Below are 21595 nucleotides of genomic sequence, written 5' to 3'. Positions count from 1 at the left end.
ACAAATTGGTGTCACATTTTTACATAGTCTAAGCCCTTAAGACTGCCCGCAGGCTTATTAGCATGCACTAACTTGGAGAAAAGCTCCTCAACAGAAGTACCTGACAGAGCCCTCAACTGTGCATGAACAATGTTCTCTACATCAGCCACTTCAACACTAACTCAATCTGTTCCTTATGCTTAACACAAGCCCAATCACCTCACTCTAATGCTGTGCCACTTTTGCTTAGGATAATAAATTAGAAATGTCCACAACTGACCCAAAGACAGTGAGAATGGGCTAAGGCAGGCAGCAAATAGATAGAAGTGGGTAAACGTCAAATGCTGATAGAGAAAGCAAACAGCTGGAGGTAGGATGCTTTGAAAGCTGCTGAGATGGAAATGGTACAGAATGAGGTGAGTGTGCAAAGGAAGGGTAAGAAATAAGAAAAAGCTACCAGGAAAAGACCTGACTCTGAAAAAAAGCACAAAAAAAGGGAAAGATAAATTAGTCTGGAGCAAAAAAATAACATTTTACGGAGGATGTGGTTTAGATTAACAGCCGTTGCAGTTGCTGGGAGAAACTTTAAAGAGCTTCAGAGTAAGTAAATCGAAATCGAGCTCCAAAGATCATCACGCACAGGGACATTATTGCTCCTGACAGTGTTATTCCATTCTATTGATCTGCTCTTACAAATAAACTGATGGCATTTGAATATGCCGATAAAGTGATTTCAGCAAAAGCATAAATGATTCGCTGTGGTTTTTGCAGGCTCTCTGATCAGAAGGCCACAATTCCATTCATACATTTGCTTTGTTTATTAAAGTTACGTTTTATCAGCTGTTTAATCTGCGCCAGCAAAAAAAAAATGTTTGTTTTGTGCTGACTTGTGTTGTCTTTCTGCTTTTTTTCCTTATAGGTTTAGCCCTTACGAGTGGTACAACCCCCATCCATGCAACCCAGACTCGGATGTAGTGGAAAACAATTTTACGCTGCTGAATAGTTTCTGGTTTGGAGTTGGGGCTCTCATGCAGCAAGGTAGTTACCTCAGCCTGCGGCTACAGTTGCTTGGTGGAGCTGAAGCTCTCTATACCCCACTGTCCTTTAGAGCTGATATTTTTTTTTTAATCCAAGCCAGTGGCAATGAGAAGAGAACTCTGAACTGAAGGTCCAGGAGTTAATGTCCTATTTTTCTTCTTTTTTTTTTTTTTTAATAAACGCTGTTGCACCGAGCAAAAGCTACAAATAAATCCCCAAATAAGAATTGTGAATATGAAAGAGATTGATTTATAACCTTTATGTCACTCCAGCAAAATGAGATTTACTTCAGGGGCTATCAGACCAAATACTTGTGGGAACTCCCAGAGGATATTCCACTATGGAGTTCAGCCAAGAGCTGCATGCTTTCAAGAGCTTTTCCTCTGTTTGCATTGCCAATAACAACAGTGAAATAACAGAGTAGCCTCCCAAGGTTGGCTTACAAGTTTTAAAAAAAGCCCCTTTTTCATGTGGTCAAGAAAGATGGAGGTTAAATGTCTGTCTGGAACCATGTTTTGTTAGGGTAACTATTCGATCAATTAATGTACACTTGTGCCAACTGGATTGGGACGCTTCATCCGACTGAAATAGAAGCCACAGAAAAGGCTGCAAAAACAGTGCTGGAGCTGTATTCTCCTTAAAGAGCAGAGAGGGAAAAAATCTGTGCTTCCTTCAGGGAAATACAATCAAAACATGTGTAACTGCACTTAAAGTGGAAACTGACATATTTTTCTTGAATTTAATCATAGTGCAGGAAATGGTAACTACAAAATGAGAAGGCTTTTGATCAGTTCCCGTTACGTCTGCTTCACAGTGCAGTGCTGTCATCTCGTACAAAATGTCCCAGAAGGATTAGCACACTATTTACAGCACAAAGGAATTACTCCTCCGCTGTGAAACCAAATGGGAGAATATATATCTGTGCATTGACTTCCTTATCTATCAAATCCCACGTCTCGGTATTTTACTAAACCGTGAAATTTTTAAAAACTGGATTAAATCTCTTGACACCCCAAGAATTTATGTTTTTCTGTCAGCACATCTGGACAGATCACTCCCTGTTCCTGTCTGCATGTTTGCATGGCTGAAATACGCAACCTTTTTCTATTTTTCCAACGGGTTTGCTTCATAACTTAGGCTAAACATTCACCGCTAGCAGTGATACCCTTTAATGATGTTCTGCTTCCTCTTCTCTTGCTATTGGTTCATCAGCACCTCAAGATCAGTGGGGTATGGAGTCAGGATGTGAGGTTACCTTGAGTACATGACTCTCTGGCCCAAACAGCCTTTCACTTTCACTCCACACTCTTCTGAACAATCAATACTGACTTAGTTTGATTTAAAATAATTGATTTATGCAAACACCTTGTTCCCAGCAGATGTTTAAGGCAGCTATCCAGTGTCTCTTGCATTAGTGAAATCGTTCACTTTGACTGAGACAGCATCATTTACTTGTTTGAAATGATCTTGTTTATAGAAGAATCTCAAGTGGCCTCACCTTTAAAGTCACCAGCTTGTCTGTCATAACTGAAAACAGAGATCGTCCTAAAGCTACATTTACCCAAATAAAATTGTAATGGTTTACATGCTGAAATTAAAATCCGGCTCTAAAATCTGTTTCTATTTGTGCAGGTATATGTGTTTTTTTGCGTGACATTCTCTCCTGCCACCTCCTTCACCTTAGGCTCGGAGCTCATGCCCAAGGCCCTGTCAACTCGAATAGTGGGAGGCATCTGGTGGTTCTTCACCCTCATCATCATTTCCTCATATACAGCTAACTTGGCTGCCTTCCTCACGGTGGAGAGGATGGAGTCACCGATAGACTCTGCTGACGACCTGGCTAAACAAACTAAAATCCCGTATGGGGTGGTGGAAGACGGTGCAACAATGACATTTTTCAAGGTAGCCGGGTCTGCCAAATGCGGAAGTTTCATTTTCAAAGTCCTAAATCTAACTAGTTGTTCATGCAGAGCAGTTTTGTGGCTGCTTGAGACACCAGTATGTCAGTAGAACAAATAGGAATCCCTTGATAGACGTTGACTCATGACTTCAACAAACATTTTCTTAATGAATGTAGCCCTGAGCGCCAGTCCCAAGCCTTATCTAATAGAGAATGATTTCCATTTAGTGAATTGTTGTCCCATTTAGGAAACAGATTAATGGTAAAGCAATATGCATTAAGTTTGGGCTCCTCTGTGAGGGTTAGATATATGTGAGTGATGTCATGTTTCTGTGGTTCAGCTCCAAAGCCAACACCATGTTAGGAATTTGTCTGTTTGATAAGAAAAATTAGCTTTTTAAATGCTCACTCCATAAAATGAAGTTTTGAGTGTTTTTAACATGTTCTTATGACATTTTCTCATATATACATCTATATATGTATTTATATAGATACATATATATAGAGATAGATATCTCTATCTCTATATAAGAGCAGCCTCTTTGAATTAAGAGTTTTAAATGGATTTCCAAAATCTTCAATTGTTTCAGACTAATCAGACACACACATTTGCCATGGTAAACATAAGAAAACAGAAGTATTTAAAAATATAAGGTGATAATTAATAACTAAAATATAAACTCTGAATGATGAAGTTTGCCTGAAGACGTGATCAGTAATTGCATAATGTGAACGCATGTTATAAAAACCACAAGTAGCCTTGAAGACAAATCCTTACAAAAATGAAATAATCTCATTTTAGAAAACTCCTAAAAATTCTACTGCTTTAGTAAAATATTAAAAAGTAGCTATTTTGTGAGGAAAAACAAGCTGAAAAATAGAAGTAAAATCCACCCCTTCTGTGTCTTTCCTGAGTTTTTGCTTTGCTTTTGTACAGAAAACAAAAATCTCCACCTATGACAAGATGTGGGAGTTTATGAACAGCAGGAGGCAGTCTGTGATGGTTAAGAATGTGGAGGAGGGCATCCAACGTGTCCTGACCTCCGACTATGCTTTTCTCATGGAGTCCACCACCATTGAGTTTGTCACGCAGCGCAACTGCAACCTCACACAGATCGGAGGCCTCATCGACTCCAGAGCCTATGGAGTGGGAACACCTATGGGTAAGTCACACCACAGTGTTCCTTACTGTGTTATTTAGGTCAGAGAGATGCTATTATTACATCTTCAACAGAACATGGAGTGGATGATAAATGACGGTGTAAACCACTATTGATTGATGATAGGTTTAATGTTTCAACAGAGCAGGATCTAAGAGGTTTAACTTAGTAAAAAAGTAAATGACTGAAAGGCAGAATTTATGGGAGAAATGTGCCAGCAGCCCATAGCCTGAAGAAGCGAGTTTTGTCTCTAATCTCAAAGATTTTCCCAAAAAGCAAAAGAAAAATCAAAGATGAATCTTTTTTCTTCGTTCTACTTGGGGGTCACAGAAGGCAAGGCAGGGAGTGCGAAGCATTAGAAACATGGAGCAACTTGAAAGCAGAGGCGGTGTAATTCCCTTTGACTTACTCTGTTCTGAGATGTTTTTGGTCATTAAATCACAACTAAAAAGCTCTTCAGAGAGAATGCGATGAGCACTTACACCTGTTTACAGCTCTCCCACAACTCAGCCCTAATCAAAACCATCATATAATCTGGGGATGACGCAGAGAGGCTGCATCCAAAATAAATTAAAGCAACAATTTACTGAAGCTGAGCGACCTGACTGAAACTATCTCAAGTTTCAAGAAGTATTGCCAGCTGACAGGTCTTCAGTGCATTGAATATTATAGAGAAAAACACACTTCTGCTGCTGATTCAAGAGCAATTATGAGCCTATGGGGATGATGGAACTGTCATTCCTGTAAAAACAGCCGCTTGTCTCTATAGGTGATGAAAAACTTTACGATGGCTTTAAAATTTACATATAGAAGCAAAGACATGGATCAATTCCCCTTTTTCCCTTCCCAGTGTTTTCGCAAATCCAATTTAACTTTGTGATAAGCTGTTTAGTGTTCAAATCCATAAAAGTTAGTAATTAAAACGCCCACTCTTAAAGCTATTGCTGCCCAGAAACACGTTTCTTTTTTTTCCATCTTGATGTTCATTGCTCAACAAGCAAATTAGAGCCGGCAGAATGTTTCCTCGGCGACAGAAAAGGTCTTAACTTCATTAGCTCAAAATGATTTCACTTTTCATGCCAAAAGCAATCGTGGGAGAGTAAGAGTATTTTTTTTAATGGTGGTTTTGTCCTTGAGCCCTTGTCCCATAGACCTAAGGCTTCACACCCACCTTTGTGGTGCAGCGTTTCACTGCTACACCGCATTTCATTTCTCACAAGACTTTTTGCACCATTAAACCAAAGCCTAACCTTTTAGTTCTTGTCAGCTTTCAAATGTCTTTTTCCCCAAAACGCAAATATGTCATTCACATATATTGACTTAAACAGTGATCACCCTAATACTTGAGGCCAGACTGTAAGAATGATGGATGTCTTCTGGTGTAGGATATCTGTCAGGTAGTTGTATATGCACAGTGTGTCAGGCACAGCGATTTTCCATTTACCCAGACTCCACTCCCCATATCCTCCTCTCTAAGGACCCATCCTATTAGCATTTATCCAAGGCCTGTTTTGTTAGACCATCATTAATCATTTGAAATATGAGAGTAGCTGGAATCAGGGGACTCGGATACTTGAAATATCTCTTATCTTTAAATGAAGAAGGGGTATGCTGCTCACATGCTTTATACTTATAGGAGTGTGTTTTAAGAGCGGTACATATATACATGCTTAACGAGCAAAAGTGTAGGTTATCGTCTCAGAGTGCAGCAGCAGAGGTGCGCTTCCACAAAAGCATTATTTATAAGGCAAAAAAAAGAAGGGGGAACATGCTGCCAAAGAAAAAATCCGTCACACCTTGTGTTTTCAGTTTTGTTCCGACGTCCCTTTTGTCAGTGGAAATACACAGAATCTTGAAGATGAAAGGGTGATGGATGGTGATAGCTAAATGATAGATGAGACACAGACAGAATGAGCAAAAACGTTCTCACAGGCAAAACCGGATGAAAGCGAGTGGAAGCGCGCACTGCCTGGGATTCAGCTCGTTTCCCTTTTTGGAGCCCGAATGTTGTTTGTAAAATAATCCAAATTAAGCCTGAATAAAAATGTGATTGATAAACGCATTTGTTGCATGTTTTTTTTACAACACATTTTGTAAGCAGTAACGCCAAGCGCCTCAAATGTAAATGTACATCCAGGATTCATTATGGATGAGTTTGTAATCACTTAAACACACTAACAAGCCCTTAAAGCAGTGCAAACACCAGTCCTCTCAATAACTGTAAGTCTCTCTTGGCCTGGCTGAGGCAGAGTATGCACTTTGACTTGATGGAGTATATGTTGTGACACAATATGGATAGGAAAAAGCACGCCCCTACTCTGCCATGATTATTGCTGCTTTGATCACGCAGGCATCCAGCCGCGCTCTAATGTCACTAATTCTGGCACTTCTCTGCTTTCTGTGGATTTCACTTCTTTTTCTCAATATCCACATGCAATGACAGAGAAACTATCTTCAGCACCCACGTACTGCGTAATCCCAAACATATACAACCATGTAATGTTCACCCCACATGGGCTCTTCTGTTTATAGGCACAATTTATGTTTTCTGAAAGCGGGTGCAAGCGGCAGCTAATTGTCAAAATCAACGGCAGCTCTGCTGCACAAAGCTGGATGATTGTTGCCAGCTCTCTGAGCATCATAATTCCCACTCTGCAGAGAAGTGTGAGAATTTTGGAATCACTCTGCGAAAATAAGGATTAGCGGGATTTGAAAAGGGACTTACAAAAACTCCCTTTTAAGAATCCAACAATAACATGACAGGTTATGTGATCGCATGCAAGCATCAACGTGTTTCATACACCCACCAACACATCAGCATCTATATTAGGCAAAACCCCTCTTTATTTCCACCAACTGTTGGCTATTTTCCACCAGTCTCATGTTTTTGCATCTGCAGGCTCTCCGTACAGAGACAAGATCACAATAGCAATTCTGCAGCTGCAAGAGGAAGGAAAGCTGCACATGATGAAGGAGAAGTGGTGGAGAGGCAATGGCTGTCCTGAGGAGGAAAGCAAAGAGGCCAGCGCTCTGGGTGTACAGAACATCGGGGGCATTTTCATCGTGCTTGCTGCTGGACTGGTGCTCTCGGTGTTTGTTGCTGTAGGCGAGGTTCTGTACAAGTCCAAGCAGAATGCCCAACTGGAAAAGGTATGTTGAAAGAAAAGGTTTTACCTAACCTATTGCTGCAAATACAAGCACCCGTGATGTTTCAAGCACAAAATATCTCATTCAATATAAATTTGGGGGACGCAAACCGAGTCAAACTGTTAATTGAATTTCTCATTGCAGAGTTTTTTTGAATTAACTTACCATCATTATGCTGAATTTGCTGTTTAATTAACATATCTTGGCCCAATTTAAATAAAATGGTAAATAGGCAAAGTACAAAGTAGAAAAAAGGCTTATTTCACACTTAATCACTCATGAATATGCATCAGGAGCATCAGAATAAACATGGGGTTGAGTACTGCAATGTGTCATGCTTCATATCTGTGGTACAAATGAATACAGCACGTGCCAACTGGGTTTAAAGGGAAAACGTTTGAGGAAGTTGCAGTCAGTCGGTTGCAGAAATTAGCAGTGAAGTCTTATTTTTTGTTGCTATTGCAATTAAAATTATCTTTTTAGGAAAATATAAGCATGACTGATTTTTTAAAGTGCAAATATGCAAAAAAATAAACAACGATTTTTTTAGTGTTTTTTTTTTAGGGGGGCGTTGTCTTTAAGGTCATTTTAAGCCCAGACGTATAAAAAATTGAAGTCACACTGTAAGAAAGGTTTAAATCTCATCAAACACAGTTCCACTAAAGACAGGTTTGAGACTTTCATCTCTAACTACAGTTTTATCATTTTAGACCTGGGCTTATAGCTGCTCCCTCATCCCTCATCATGTCTTATTGTATCCAGTTCAATTTGGTTCAATTCAAAAATACTTTATTGATCCCCTTAGGGAAATTAAATTGTTGCAGCAGGCTATAAAATTAGTCATTACAGTCTCTGTCAGTATAGAGTCACTGTATGTTGTTATTGCTTCAGGCAGGAAAATGCAACAAGCTTTCGTGGGAAAATCATTACTTTGAAATTGTACCAGAGATTTTTTCTTAAATGTAACTTTGAAGTAAGCATTAGTCAATGGAATACTTCAGCCTGACATAGCCCGAATGTATCATAAACTGTCAATGATTTCTACTGCTTTTCCTCTTTTTTTTCTTTTCTCAGAGATGTCTCTATTCTTTCTGTGTTTTTTTTTCTTAAAAATTTCAATAAGCCTGCAGGTTTAAAAAGAAAATTTTACTTAGATATTATACGGTAATATCAATTGTTTTTTAAAGCTGTTTCTAATGCTCATTTTAAGGCATAAAAATTAAAGATTCTTTGTGAGTTTTCATTGTTTAGGTTTCATATGAATGTTCTCTTTAAACCTAAAGTTAAAGATGCAGTCTTTTATCAACTTACAAAATTGGATTTTGATGGCAATGCAAAACATTTTTTTAATAATTTTTTAATCTAGTCAAGTTGAACTGATCAAATCCTGTTGTAATCATGTGAATCAATTTGTTTCCACGAGAAAACAAAATAAATTGGATGCTTAAAATGTTAGAACTGACAATAAAAAAGAGGAAATCTAGCTGAAAATACACAGAACATGTTTGATGAAATCACATTTATCTTTTCTTAGCCTAATCACTGATTGCTTCTGATTTGACTGTTACACATTTGCATAAAAAAACTAAAAGTTTTTATCAGTTATTTGAGCATTTGATTCTAAACAAGGTTTTTTGCATTGTGAATGATACAGCATGTCTGTTTGAAGATTTTCAAATTAGTGTCAATTTAACCAATGCTCATTTACAAGGAAGTTATGTGAAATTCTATATAGAATTCAATTTCTTTGTTCATATCTCTGGGAAAGGGGATCTGTGTCTTATTTGTAGACATAATAAAATTCATTTTGCTGTGCCAAATGGGTTTTATCATACAATTGTTTCAAAACTCTCCTACAGTGCTCTTATTGAATGTTACCCTATTGCAAAAGGCTTTTTTTCCACGTACTTTATATATTTGTTTTCCAATAATAATCAAGAACAGTAGGGTGCAATATAATATTCAAGGTTTTTTGCAAATGTCAAGACTTAGTGAGCTGCCAAGATACTGCAAATTTGCATTGAAACGAGTCTTCTTTTACTCCCTGTCACTTCCTCTAAACAACAAATTTTCTATTGTGATTTTTTTGTCTTGTTTCCTTTTTCACTACCTCTGTTTTTCTTAAAATGCTCCCTTGGAGAAGATAAATTGAATTCAAAATCCTGATGAATTAAAAGAAGAGCAACAAAAATCTAAAGTCATTGCATCTGAGATAACTATATTACACGTGAACACAAGAAAAAACAAGTTCTTTAATCTTTTTCTTCCATTTTTAAACCATCTCTCTGTTAATTGGAGTCACATTTTGCATAATCAGGAATGTATGGAAACTGGACTCAATGATAAAGCATGTTGACATTTTGCAGCACTCCATGCCACATAATTAATAATCCGGGCATTGAAGACGTTTTTTTTCACTACGGCACTATTTTTCAGGTCACCTATAAAAATCTGTTGTAGATATTTTGTCCTCTAACGCATAAATCAATTTCTAAGAACACTTTTCTTTTCGCCAGATTAACATCTCGGCAAAAAGCAAAATGACAACATTAAATAGCAATTTTAAAGCAAAACTGTTTCTTAATAACATTAAAATTCACCGCCTCCGGATTCTCACTCTGGGTTCCACATGTGTGGAGTTCCACAAATTCCTTCTTTTACGTCTATTTCTGAGCACTTTGAGGTCTTTGTGTAATTCTGAGACACAGGTCGTAAAGTCACCAGGTGTCTGGGGATCCTTAGAGATGGTCTTACATTCGGTACATTTAACACACTTTGCAGGAAAGAACACTATTTCTACACGTAGCATGACGGAGACTTGGTTCTGTTCTGAGGCTGCTTTGCTGCATTTAGCATGAGGTGTCCTGAGTCTGTGCAGGGTGACCTTTCAGGACTATTAAAGACCCACTCCGATGAAAATTGTGTTTTGGGTGTTTTTAACACGTTCTTGTAGCATTTTCTCATGATGTAAGAGATATACGAAAAAATTAGGATTAAAACTGCGACCCTGCTGGGAAATGAGTGCAGGCATATTCTGGCCACAACTTAGGAGGTGAATTTCTGATAAATTACTGCCGCTCTGCAGAAACTATGTCCTAGATATCGACAGTTTAAAAAAAATGTTGCCTAAAAATGTCAATAATTATTTAAAGACCTCTAGGAACACTTTTAAAAGAGATAAAAATATAACTGGATTGAGACTCTCAGGCTTTCTGGAGCTTTAGTTGCTACCTGCGAGCTTGATCTTATGTTTTTTATCATGATATTGACCAAAAGCATGCAAGTTATGCAACTAAATGTTTCGGTTACTATTAATAATCTGTTCAAAAGTAATTTTCTAGTTTTCAGTGGTTGTGCTCTCACCGCACAGTGAGAAGGTGTGGTTTGAATCCTGTCTGGAAGCTTTCTGTTTGGAGTTTGTATGTTCTCCCTGTGCATGTGTGGGTTTTCACCAGGCACTCCAGCTTCCTCCCACAGTCAAAAATATGCTTCATGGGTTAATTGGTCACTCTAACTTTCCCACAGGTGTTCACATGAGTGTGTCTGACCGAGTGTTTGTGGCCCTGCAGGCGTCAGGCGACCGGTTAAGGGTGAACCTACCATCGCCCAACAGTAGTGGATGGATAGATGGTTAATTTTAACGTAAATTTTTATTTATCAATAATTTTGTCATTTTCAAGTTAACTCAATAACAATTGTGGCTTTTTCTTTTAACAAAATTGTATTTTTATGTTTTTGCAGTTTCCCTAATTTTGATTTCAAGTTGAAAATCCTAAATTTTATTTACATTAGGATACTTTTGACTCTGTACAGGAATTAATCCATTTCAGTACAGTTGTTTAATTCTTTTAGTGTGTAAAATATGTACACTAGGTTTTCCTTACACCATTCAAAATGTGTGTTTTGTCACTGGAAATCCCCATTTGCACATTTATAGATAAAAAGTGTGAGTTGCCACAAGAAGCAGTTAAATAAGTGTTTCAGTTGTGTAGCTATTGCTACATTGCTAAAATTGAATTTTCTTTACTATGAGTTTTTCTGCAGGAAGTTAATGCAACTTTCCAAGGCGGATGTTCACATTTTGTTTTGTTTATAGGTTTGAAGTCCCTCAAATGTGTAGAGAAAACAGAATTTCTGAACAAAACCTGCCACAATCTCAACATTTTTGTTATGTAAAAGAAAATCTTAAACAGCATTCAATTAATGAACAATATACAACGATTAACTCGTTTAAAAAAAATTAAATAACTGTCATTGTAAAAAAAAAAAAACCTTCATCCTTGGACTATGAAGCAACAGCAACATGAAAAACATACACAAGGATACATGATTTGCAACCTGCAAGCTGTTAGATAGGCAGGACATAGACTGCTGGGAGACTCTATTTCAAATCCCAACAGGGATCACTACATGTTCACACCCTATTTTTTACCAACACTGCAACCTGCACTGCAACAAATCTACAGCATGATTGAGGAGACCACCACCCTTGATGCTTGCAACATTACAGCCAAAGATGGGGTCTGTTTTCGATGAGTTCTCCCAACAGGAGCTCAAACTGTCCAAGAAAAGGAGATGAAAACTGATCAAAGTAATGAAAAATATTCCACCTGCTCATTAAACTAACTAATATATATTTATAAATGCAATCACTTCCTAAAAAAAAGACATTTTAAAAACTAAAACAAGTTGCAGCATTAATAAAAAAGATGAAGCAAATTATTTTAAAAAAAAAGTCAATTAGGGGATACAATCATGCTCTTAGCGCGACTCGATTGTTTGTTTAATTGCTAACTCTTAATCCAATTATATTATGGAACTAATAATTAGTTCAGCTAATAATGAGTTAATAATTGATTCATTTCTTTTTGTATAATTATTTCCCTAGTATTTAATCAGAACTCATAATTAAACATTAAATCAGATTTTTCATGTTGTAAAACTTTTTCTGCGAGATCCAAATCTGTAATGGCGACTGCTGTTGGAGGAGTCAAATGCAGCAGACTGGAGCCATTCACCAAAAGAACAAAAATTAGAATGAAAAAAAACAAAACCTTGACTCAAGACTTCAACTAAAATGTGACCTAAACATGACAAAATGAAAAAATGATTAAACAAAAAACCAAGAAGATTATCCGAAACTAAAATATCCAGACAAACAAAACCAAGAAGACCGAACCAAAGAGTCATTCTGATCATCTTTTGAGCCTTTTTAAAAAGTGTTCCCAGTTGTCTTTTAATTACGGCTAAAATGATTTTAGCCTTTCCTAAGACTTAATGTCTGCAGAGCGGCAGTAGTTAATTAGAAATTCACCTCTGAGTTATGGGCGGGACCATAGGCTGGAGCAACCCCCCCCCCCTCCCCTCCCCTCCCAGTTGCATAGAGGTCAGAGCAGCGAGCATTCTTTTCTTCTGATTCACAATTTGAATTAAGAAATACTCAGAAATGCAATATTGAACCTAAATCTTTTTATTATATGTCCTCCATCATCAGAAAAATGCAACTATTACATGTTAAAAACACCAAAAAAACAGTATTCACTGGAGTGGGTCTTTAATTAAACAGGAGGAAACCAAAACCCAAGACTTAAACTGTAACATAATAATGCGGCTAAACAACTGGTAATTCCAGGTTGTAAATTTCTGCCAAATAAAGAAATCTAATGAGAAACAAGGCACAGTTGCAACAAAATGAAAGCAAAGCCTCTTTATTTGTAAAACACCTTCTGTTCGCAGAGGCAATTTAAACTGCTTTGCAAAAGTGCCAAAGCTTTGCAGCATGCAGGAAAATGAGATAAAAGTATAACAAAATTAAATCTGAAAGATAAAAAGTGAGAAATAAATAGAAGTACAGTACATTAAATGAAGCAGCAGTTATGCAGCCTCAAAGAAAGGCATTAGAAAAAAGGAAAAAGTTTTAAGTTAGGACTTATATATATATAAATATGGTTATGGAACATCTGAGCTCAGTAGGAATCTGGTTCCATCTGTGCACAGCATAGCAGTTGAAAGCTGCCTCTCTCTGTTTGGTTCTGATTCCATGTTCTACCAGCTGATTGCTTCCTGCAGATCTCAGAATCCTGCTGGGTTTTTGTACCACAAGTACATCTGACAAGTATGCGGGTCCCACACCATTAAGTGATTTCATAAATCAATTCTGAGTCACAAATCCTTACTGTTATGGAGAGCCATTTAAAGAGTTTCAACCTGTAACATTTACCAAAAAATAGAATATAACCCTGTAAGTGGTCAAAAAAGAATAAGCACTTTAAGTGAAAAGTGTTGTTTAAACAAATTTTGTGCCACTCATGAAGAATATATTATTAATTATCACTGAATGTGTTTACCCCAGCACACATCATCAATCTGACTCCAAATAACTCATTGTCCTTAATAAAACAGAAAGTAGATACAAAATTGTCAGCTATCATATTTTTGATAGTTCATGTGCAGTGTAGGATGAGGAAAACAATTCACAAAATTACAGCATGTAAACAAACTATTTTAATAGTAATGCACACTGCAGGCAGCATGAAGGAATTTTTCTGTTGTTGACTTTTTCCATCAGCTTCTGTGAAAATCCTCACTCCAGTAACATTTTTGCAATTTCTGAGGTTTTTTTTTCCTAACCTTTCCTAAGCAAACTCTCCAAACAACATTTATAAAACGGCTACAAATATATATGTTTTTCATTTTTTTAAAAATATGCTGCAATTCTATTGGCTGTCATAGAAGTTGTTGCTCACAGAGTCATAAAAACATAAACCGAAATATAGTTTTTATTGCTTTATGATCCTCATTTAGAACATGAGGTTTTTGTAGATCAGAGGTGCCCAATACAAGATCAACCAAGGTAGATAGTGTGCCTTAAAAATATTTAGATTTTTTTATTTTTTATTAGAAATTGCCATTAGCCAACTATTCTTTTTTGTCGGTACATCACTTGATTGACATGCAGAACAGCCAATCAAAGATTATACACATCTCTGCACATACCTGTTCAGCTACACTGAGCCCCACGCTCCACTAGCAGATATGGCTTGTGTTCAAATACCTTCACTCTTCACTAGTACACTATGTAGTGTGTTCACTATTTTGTAGAGCTGTCTAAATCTACTATTCTAAAATACAGTGCCCAAGAAGTTTCCCAGAAGTTTCTTCTCACCAAATTCCTGAACATAGACTAAAACGTTTGGTAACTATTTTTCAGGTGAAAAAAATCTTTTTTAATTTATCGCTTATAAATCCTCAAGTTTAAATCATCAGAACACAGTTGATTCATAAATAGTTTCCATAAAATGTTCATATTTATTAGGTTTTTACTTTAGGAAATCTGTGACATCCTATTTTCTGTATAGAAAAAAAAAGTGAACATGGTGTCCTAATTACTTTTAAAATCCAGGACACTATAGATAGTCCCAAGGGAATGTGGACATATAGCCATTGAGTTTTTCCTCCTCCTAAATTTCAGAAAGGTGTGAGCTTTCAGCATCAGACTCCTGAACGAAGAAGGTGCCTTATTTGTTCTCAACTGGCCTGAGGTCAGTCCCCCAAAAAGAATCTCAAACAGAATGTAAACGGAAGGTTTCTGTTGTCAGAAGAAAGGTCCAAGCCAAGCTACTGAGGGAAAAGTGACAGAGGAACTTTTTAAACATGTTTTTAATCTTACAAATTAATCTAAATTTATCAATTTAATTAAAAATAATTGCCTCATTCACTTTCAAATTTGCCTCTAAGTTCATTTCAAAAGTAGCTCCCATGTTGAAAAAGTGTGAGCACCCCTGGCTTAGATCACTATAACATTCAGATACAGTGTGTGCCCCCTAGTGGTAGTTTTACTAAGGCAAAGTGTCCGCTTTAAGCTTGAAGCAAAACCGTTTGGTTAAATCTGTCCAGAGTGGCTCCAGCCTTAACTGTGATGCTTTTTCTATCCTTGCACAGCGATCATTCTGCAGCGCCATGATGGACGAGCTGCGTGTATCTCTGAAGTGCCAACGACGTCTCAAGCAAAAGCCCCAGCCGCCTGTCATTGTCAAAACAGAGGAGGTCATTAACATGCACACGTTCAACGACAGAAGACTCCCGGGAAAGGAAACCATGGCATGAACGCTTACCGTCCCCTGAGCAAATCCCCCTGGTGAAAGCCATGAAGGGGAGACAAGGGGAGTTAATGCTGACTTAACGACAGGCACAAGTTAGCAGTAACAACAGGACTCCTTTAGCACCCACAAGTTTAAGTAGACAGATGTTTCCTGTGGAAATAAAAATAACGGAGCAGGGTCACCCCACTGTGACACTTCGAAAGGGGCTGAAGATGAAGGCTTCTCTGGTCTGGGTTGGTCAAATCTGTAAATTGAAAGCTAAAACATGTTTTTTTTTTGCTCCACACCATATGTGAGAACTCTATCAAACACTCTTCAAATAAAAAAATAGCAGATATACACTCATTTTGTCACTTTAACACTTGTGCAGAAGGAAAAACTCAGTTTTTGAAGTAACACCAGTAGTACTTTTTCTGTTGATGTCAAAAGCCCCCCCCCCTTTTTTTTACCTTCATGTGTGTGACCCAGTAGATCCCTTCCCTCCAGTTTTCCACAGATATTTTGACCAAACACTAATCTTACACCTTCATAAAGGGAGCAGTAACGAGTGCCCCATGGTTTTTAATGAACTGATGTATAAAAGTAATATTTAGTTTGCGATCATCTATGCCGATCATCTTGTTAAATACTTATCATTTCTTCTGTGTTGCCTCTCTTGTGCCAAAGTTCTGCCATTGTAAAGAACTTCAACCATGCCTAATATGTTTCAAACAAGCAATGTAAACTGTCCAGTCCTTCAAACATGTCTGTCCACACAAACTTTCTGCAGTTTTCGGTCTATATCTATCAGTTGTTCAACATGCAGACTTTCTACGGAACTGTTTGTTTCTTTTGTACAAGAATAAGAAGTTTTGTATTACTTTGTATCATAGTAGCCCCTCCTGTGGACAAAATATGTAGCAGATACCGACTCAGCCCTCAGACTCTGACAACGGGCTCAGGCTCTGCTGTGTGGGGTTCACTTCTGTCATCAATCAGAGATTCAGTCTTTTGTCTGCCAGTCTCACGGGGGCCAAGCTGTACATACTGTCTGGGGACAATGTAGTGGACATTGGTGGTTGAGAGTGACGGAGCTGTGAACGAGGTGATGCTAAAAGTAGAAAAATCCAGTGACTCATTATGGAAACTGGTGCTCCGTCAGTAAAGTCTTACGGACAGCAAGTGTGGGTAACTAACCGTAGCTCGGATGAGTCAACATGAAAGACATGAGAAAGCATGCAAATTTTGCTGGTGTGGAATAGAAATGTGTTTAACTGGAGCTATGTAGCCCTCTTATACCACAATGACATTTTAAGTGTCAAGTTCAAAAAGTTGCAGTTTTAAAAAGAAAACTATTTATTAATCTAAGTTAAAACAGATACAAATATGTTATTACTGGTAAGATCTTTTTTTTGAAAATACAATCTTTTCATATTAATTGATGAAAAGACAGCACTTCTTGAAATACCACAAACCTAATTTGGCATTTCTGCTCTTTTCAGCTGACTTTTACTGTATGCATCTATGCCAATAAATCTGCTACAAGCTCCCAGCCATTAAATTGGCCTGACTGATTTATTGGCCTAGATCCACAAATAATAGTATCAGTACAGCAGGGGTATCATTAAAGCCATATTTCCAATGCAAACCAACCTCAAGAAACATTTTTTTAAACAATCTGTGTCAGGTTGCATAGATACAATAACACTGGAATACAAAAATATATATTTTGCAACTAGAAGTTTGCATCAAAACTAACTCGTGTTGCACTGGTTGATGTTTCTAATTGCTTCTAGCACTCTATCAAAACAACCTCAGAGGCCAGTGGTAATGATGGGCAGCTTTTGAATGTATGAAACAGTGCAGCTGCAGTATATCTGATGTTTGGATCATTAGGAGCTCAAAGTGCTTTTATGTTCCATGTTGCACCTTAGCTTGAAAGCCAGTGTGAGCTTCACTTGTATATCCTCAAGTGGGCTTGATGGACTTTAGGGCACGATGGTAATGACAGAACGTGGGCCGAGGGAAGATTATAACTGCTACTTGTCTCCAGATGTGTATTCTCTTCACTCAAACACCTTTGGTCCTTATAAGTCTTGCTATTGACTCCATGTAAGTTTTGGTTTTCTTTTTAAATGGCAAGCAAACTTGATAAGACACTGCACCCATTGCTCTTGTATTGGCCCAGTTAGTCATTTTTAAGCGTTATTACAGGGTTTCAGAATACAAAAAAGAATAAAAAAAGATGCATTTGAGCCAGTAGAAATTGACGGGGAAAGATGCTATACTTTAATATGTTCTGCCATTGTGGCTTGTCATTTTTCATCTACCTAAACCTAGTGGTGCAAGTGGAGATATTCACCAGATCCATGTCCAAAGGCTTGGTTGTTAAAATAAAAATGTGAGTTTATGGAAAATTATAGTGATGCAAGCTTTTACAAGAAGGTCAATAAAAATGTCTTACTTCTGTATTTGTCTCATAGTTTTCCTAAAACTCCATACATGACAATATTTTAAAAAGATAACTTTTGAGTGCATTACATTCCAAAAAATGCGTTTTATAAATGGCTTGTGTCCAACAAACTATGAATGAACACCAAACTGTTGCTTGTGTTGTCTCACTGAACGGTGTGCAGTTTCTGAGCACAGTCATAAATACCACACTTGGAATCACCTCACGTCGGTGCAGCATTCTCATGATGCTGGCAGAATGACCTAGCAATGTTCCACACCTCCCTCTCTGATCTTTCTTTGTTCATTCTCCACAGCCGGCTGTTTGAGCAACAATGGAAAAGTCTCTGCAGCTGGAGCTCACCGCCACAACACAAGTGGCCTCCCTGTTCACCCTCCACAGTGACAGGGAAGGTCAAAGCATGCGTCAGTGCGTTCAGCAGAGACCATTTAGAGTGTCACACTTATTTCCATCATATTAAGTCCCATTCCTCCTTTTCCTGAGTCGTCATTGGGAAGGTATCCTCGGATAACATCTTGTTCATTTGCCAGTTGATGGCCGTGATTGCGCCGTGGACGGAGTATTTCTCCCTGAATGTGACTTTGGGTTTCACATAGATATTATAAGCTAATAATGCCTGTCAAGAGTGATTTCATGGAGAAAAAAAAACCCTTTTCTCATTTTCCTGTCATATTAATAATTCATGATTCCAGATTAAAATCATGTAAGTCTACTCAGATTTTTTTTCATCCTTTGAAGAAGCAGCAGTTCATAAACCTTTATTTAAAAAAGAAAAAAACTAATCGTTGAGTCATTACAGCAATAGTCAGGATTTTTGAAAGAGGACAGATACATTTAAGGTTTTAAATTTAAATGTATATGGAAAAAAGACTAAAAGAATAAATAAATAAATGAGTTGATTTAAAACAAAAAAGGGGGTTCATGCATGACTGGCACCTTAAAGTGTAATGTCAGAAGTAAGTACATCCATCCATCCATCTTCCTCCGCTTATCCCTGCTGTCGCAGGGGCAGCAGTCTAAGCAGAGATCCCCAGACTTCCCTCGCCCCAGCCACTTTCTCCAGCTCCTTTGGGGGGACCCCGAGGCGTTCCCAGGCAGCCGAGAGACGTAGTTTCTCCAGCGTGTCCTGGGTCTTCCCCGGGGCCTCCGCCCAGTGGGACATGCCCGGAACCCCTCTCCAGAGGCATCCGGATCATGACCCATGGCTCATGACCATAGGTGAGTATTGGAACGAAGATCGACCGGTAAATTGAGAGCTTTTCTTTTTGGCTCAGCTCTCTCTTCACCACAACGGACTGATACAGCGACCGCATAACTACGGACGCCGCTCCTATCCGCCTTTCAGTCTCACGCTCCGGTCTTCCCTCACTTGTGAACAAGACCCCAAGGTATTTAAACTCCTCCACCTGGGGCAGGGACACTCCATCCACCGAGAGATGGCTCCCCCGTGAACCGCCACCTTAACGTGGTGGGGGAGTTTGAGAGCTTGAGTGATCCCAGGAGCTAAGCTGTCTGGGGCTTAACCCCCTGGTAAAGTCTCCCATGGCAGACAGGTCCTGGGTGACGAGCCAGACAAAGAGCGGTTCAGAACCCCCTAATGAAAAGAATCAACAAGGACCCGATTACGTCGCTCGGATTGTCGTCACCGGGGCCCCACTCTGGAGCCAGGCCCGGGGATTGCTTGCAGGCGAGTGCCTGGTGACCGGGCTTTTTCCCATGGGCCCCGGTCAGGCACAGCCCCAAAGAGCAACGTGGGACCACCCTCCCATGGGCCCACCACCCGTAGGAGACCTCAAAAGGGGCCAGTGCAATGTTGTTTGGGTGGCAGTCGAGGGCGGGTGCCCGGGGGCCCAAACCCTAATCACGGAACTTGGCTTTTGGGACAAGTTAGTACATTCATACAAATATTTACCATGGTAATACAGCCTTTTTTTCGGCTTAAATTTGGTTTTGCACATGAAAGGATCAACATTTTTATATGTAACGTGTATTTATTTTTGACGCGTGTAATTTTATAGCTAAAGTTACTCAGGCTAAACCTTTAACCAAAGTAACTGTTAGCCCAAATTTAAAGACTCACTCCAATGTGTTTTTTGCATATTTACGTGTTGACATTGTATGTGTTTGTATGACATTTTTCTGATGATTGAGAACATAAATTAGGAAATTAAGCTCAAAATTGCATTTTTGAGCTTTTTACTATTGAAATCGTTGTGAATTAGTTACTAACAAAGAACTTTTGTTTGAAAAAGACTTTATTTGTGACGTAGAAACCGTCCGCTCCGTTCTGCAACAGGAAGGGGAAGGCAGAGCCGGGGTTGCTGCTTGCTCAATGTCACACCCACAACTCTGAGGCAAATTTCTAATGAGCTCCTGTCGCTCTGCAGAAACTATGTCCAAAAAAAGCGCTGAGGCTTGGACAGTTTTTTTTTAATACAATTTCTTCTATATAGTTTTTCCATTCAAGCTGGAGTCCTGCATTTAATCGTGGGTCAATGCCAGTAGGGGTTTTAGGTACGGGTGGTTGCCCGGGGCACTAATTTAAAGGGGGCGCTGGCTCAGCGCCTGGGGAAAAAAAATCTGTGCCGCTATGGTTTTCTTTTTTTTTATATCACAGTGCTCGGAACAGCCTGAAACCAGCAAATCGGCGCCCCCTGCAACTCCATACAGCTGTGCGCTACGCATTCCTGTTGGCTAAAAAGGGCACTGGAAAGGTAAAGAAAACGGGGATGGGTGGAGGGAATCAGTGTAACCCTTGTGCTATCCTAGGCACTTTAACATTGGGAGTTGGGTCTATCATCTAGACCCACTAGACAGTGTGCTGAACCTTTTTTCTTTAATGATTTGTGATCTTCACTGGTGTCCATGGATTACGTGAAATCGTTCCACCTTTATCCACCTTTGTCATGGTAGGAATAACATGTCAATGTAAGGGTGGGGTCATCTAAGATAGCACAAGGGTTAACTAGGGGTCTCTCCCAAATTAAGTAGACAGATGGGGGAGAAAGGTGAGAAATCTACTTTATAAAAAAATTAAAATCAGTCATACCATGACATTCTAAAATATATCAAATGTAATATAAAAAGGTACCCCGGTATATAGAATTCTGCATTTTGTAAAATTCTGCATTTTGTCAACTTTTGTGTTACATGGCCAAATAAACATAGGGAACACATAACGATTTCACCAAAGGGGAAAATTGGTTTAGTTGACAACTTTGGTGAAGATGTTTATTATAAAGCACCAAAATGCCAGAAAGATGGACAAAAAAGGTCAAAGCCCTCTGATGCTCCATTTACAAAAAAGGAAAAGAAGAGGAGAAGCGAGATAAAGAAAAGGGTATGTCTTCATAGCTAGAGATGCAAATTTTCTAGTTCTACCTGCCACAATAAAGTCAACAGCCTTAATTTTTGTGGTCATTGACTAAAACTGAAGTAGGCCTAAATGTTGCAATTAACATCCTTGTTTATTTTTTATGCTTTTATTGTCTTCTAAAAGTTTGCTCTACCTTTACTTGTAACATTGGTGGGAACCCTTAGCATGTCATGACTCGTGTCTGCTTCAACACTAATGAGCTGGGTTGGTTTTGAGCTGTTAATCACAAGTGTGTGAATGTGTGTGTGCATGGGTGAATGGGAGTGTGACTGTAAAACGCTTTGGGTAGAAGGTAGAAAAGCACTGTATAAGTATACGCCATTTACCCTTTAACGGGACAAATAACTTCAGATAAGTCATTACTTAGTTAACTGGGGATTTTACGTGAAAGTGGGTTCATTTTGAGCCTGCATGTCTGAAGTTTAATTTTCATTTCTTTTC

General features: G+C 38.6%; 1 protein-coding gene across 2 annotated transcripts in view; it reads left to right on the top strand.

The window, feature by feature from the left end:
- LOC101173029 (glutamate receptor ionotropic, kainate 2) overlaps positions 1–17774 on the top strand; it is a 68592-nt gene extending 50818 nt beyond the window's left edge. For both annotated transcript variants that reach the window (XM_004083458.4, XM_011491587.4), the window contains exons 12-16: positions 899–1017; positions 2702–2919; positions 3855–4080; positions 6977–7227; positions 15166–17774. In XM_004083458.4, the coding sequence (XP_004083506.1) occupies positions 899–1017; positions 2702–2919; positions 3855–4080; positions 6977–7227; positions 15166–15330 (979 nt within the window). In that variant the 3' untranslated portion in view covers positions 15331–17774. The remainder of the gene's footprint in view (positions 1–898; positions 1018–2701; positions 2920–3854; positions 4081–6976; positions 7228–15165) is intronic.
- The last annotated feature ends 3821 nt before the right edge of the window (positions 17775–21595 follow it).

Source organism: Oryzias latipes, chromosome 24 (assembly GCF_053564925.1).
Source record: "Oryzias latipes strain Hd-rR chromosome 24, Olatipes_Hd-rR_3.1".
In the NCBI taxonomy this organism is placed as follows: Eukaryota; Metazoa; Chordata; class Actinopteri; order Beloniformes; family Adrianichthyidae; genus Oryzias; species Oryzias latipes.
Note: the sequence above shows the minus strand (reverse complement) of the source record. Positions and strands in the feature narration are given on the sequence as shown.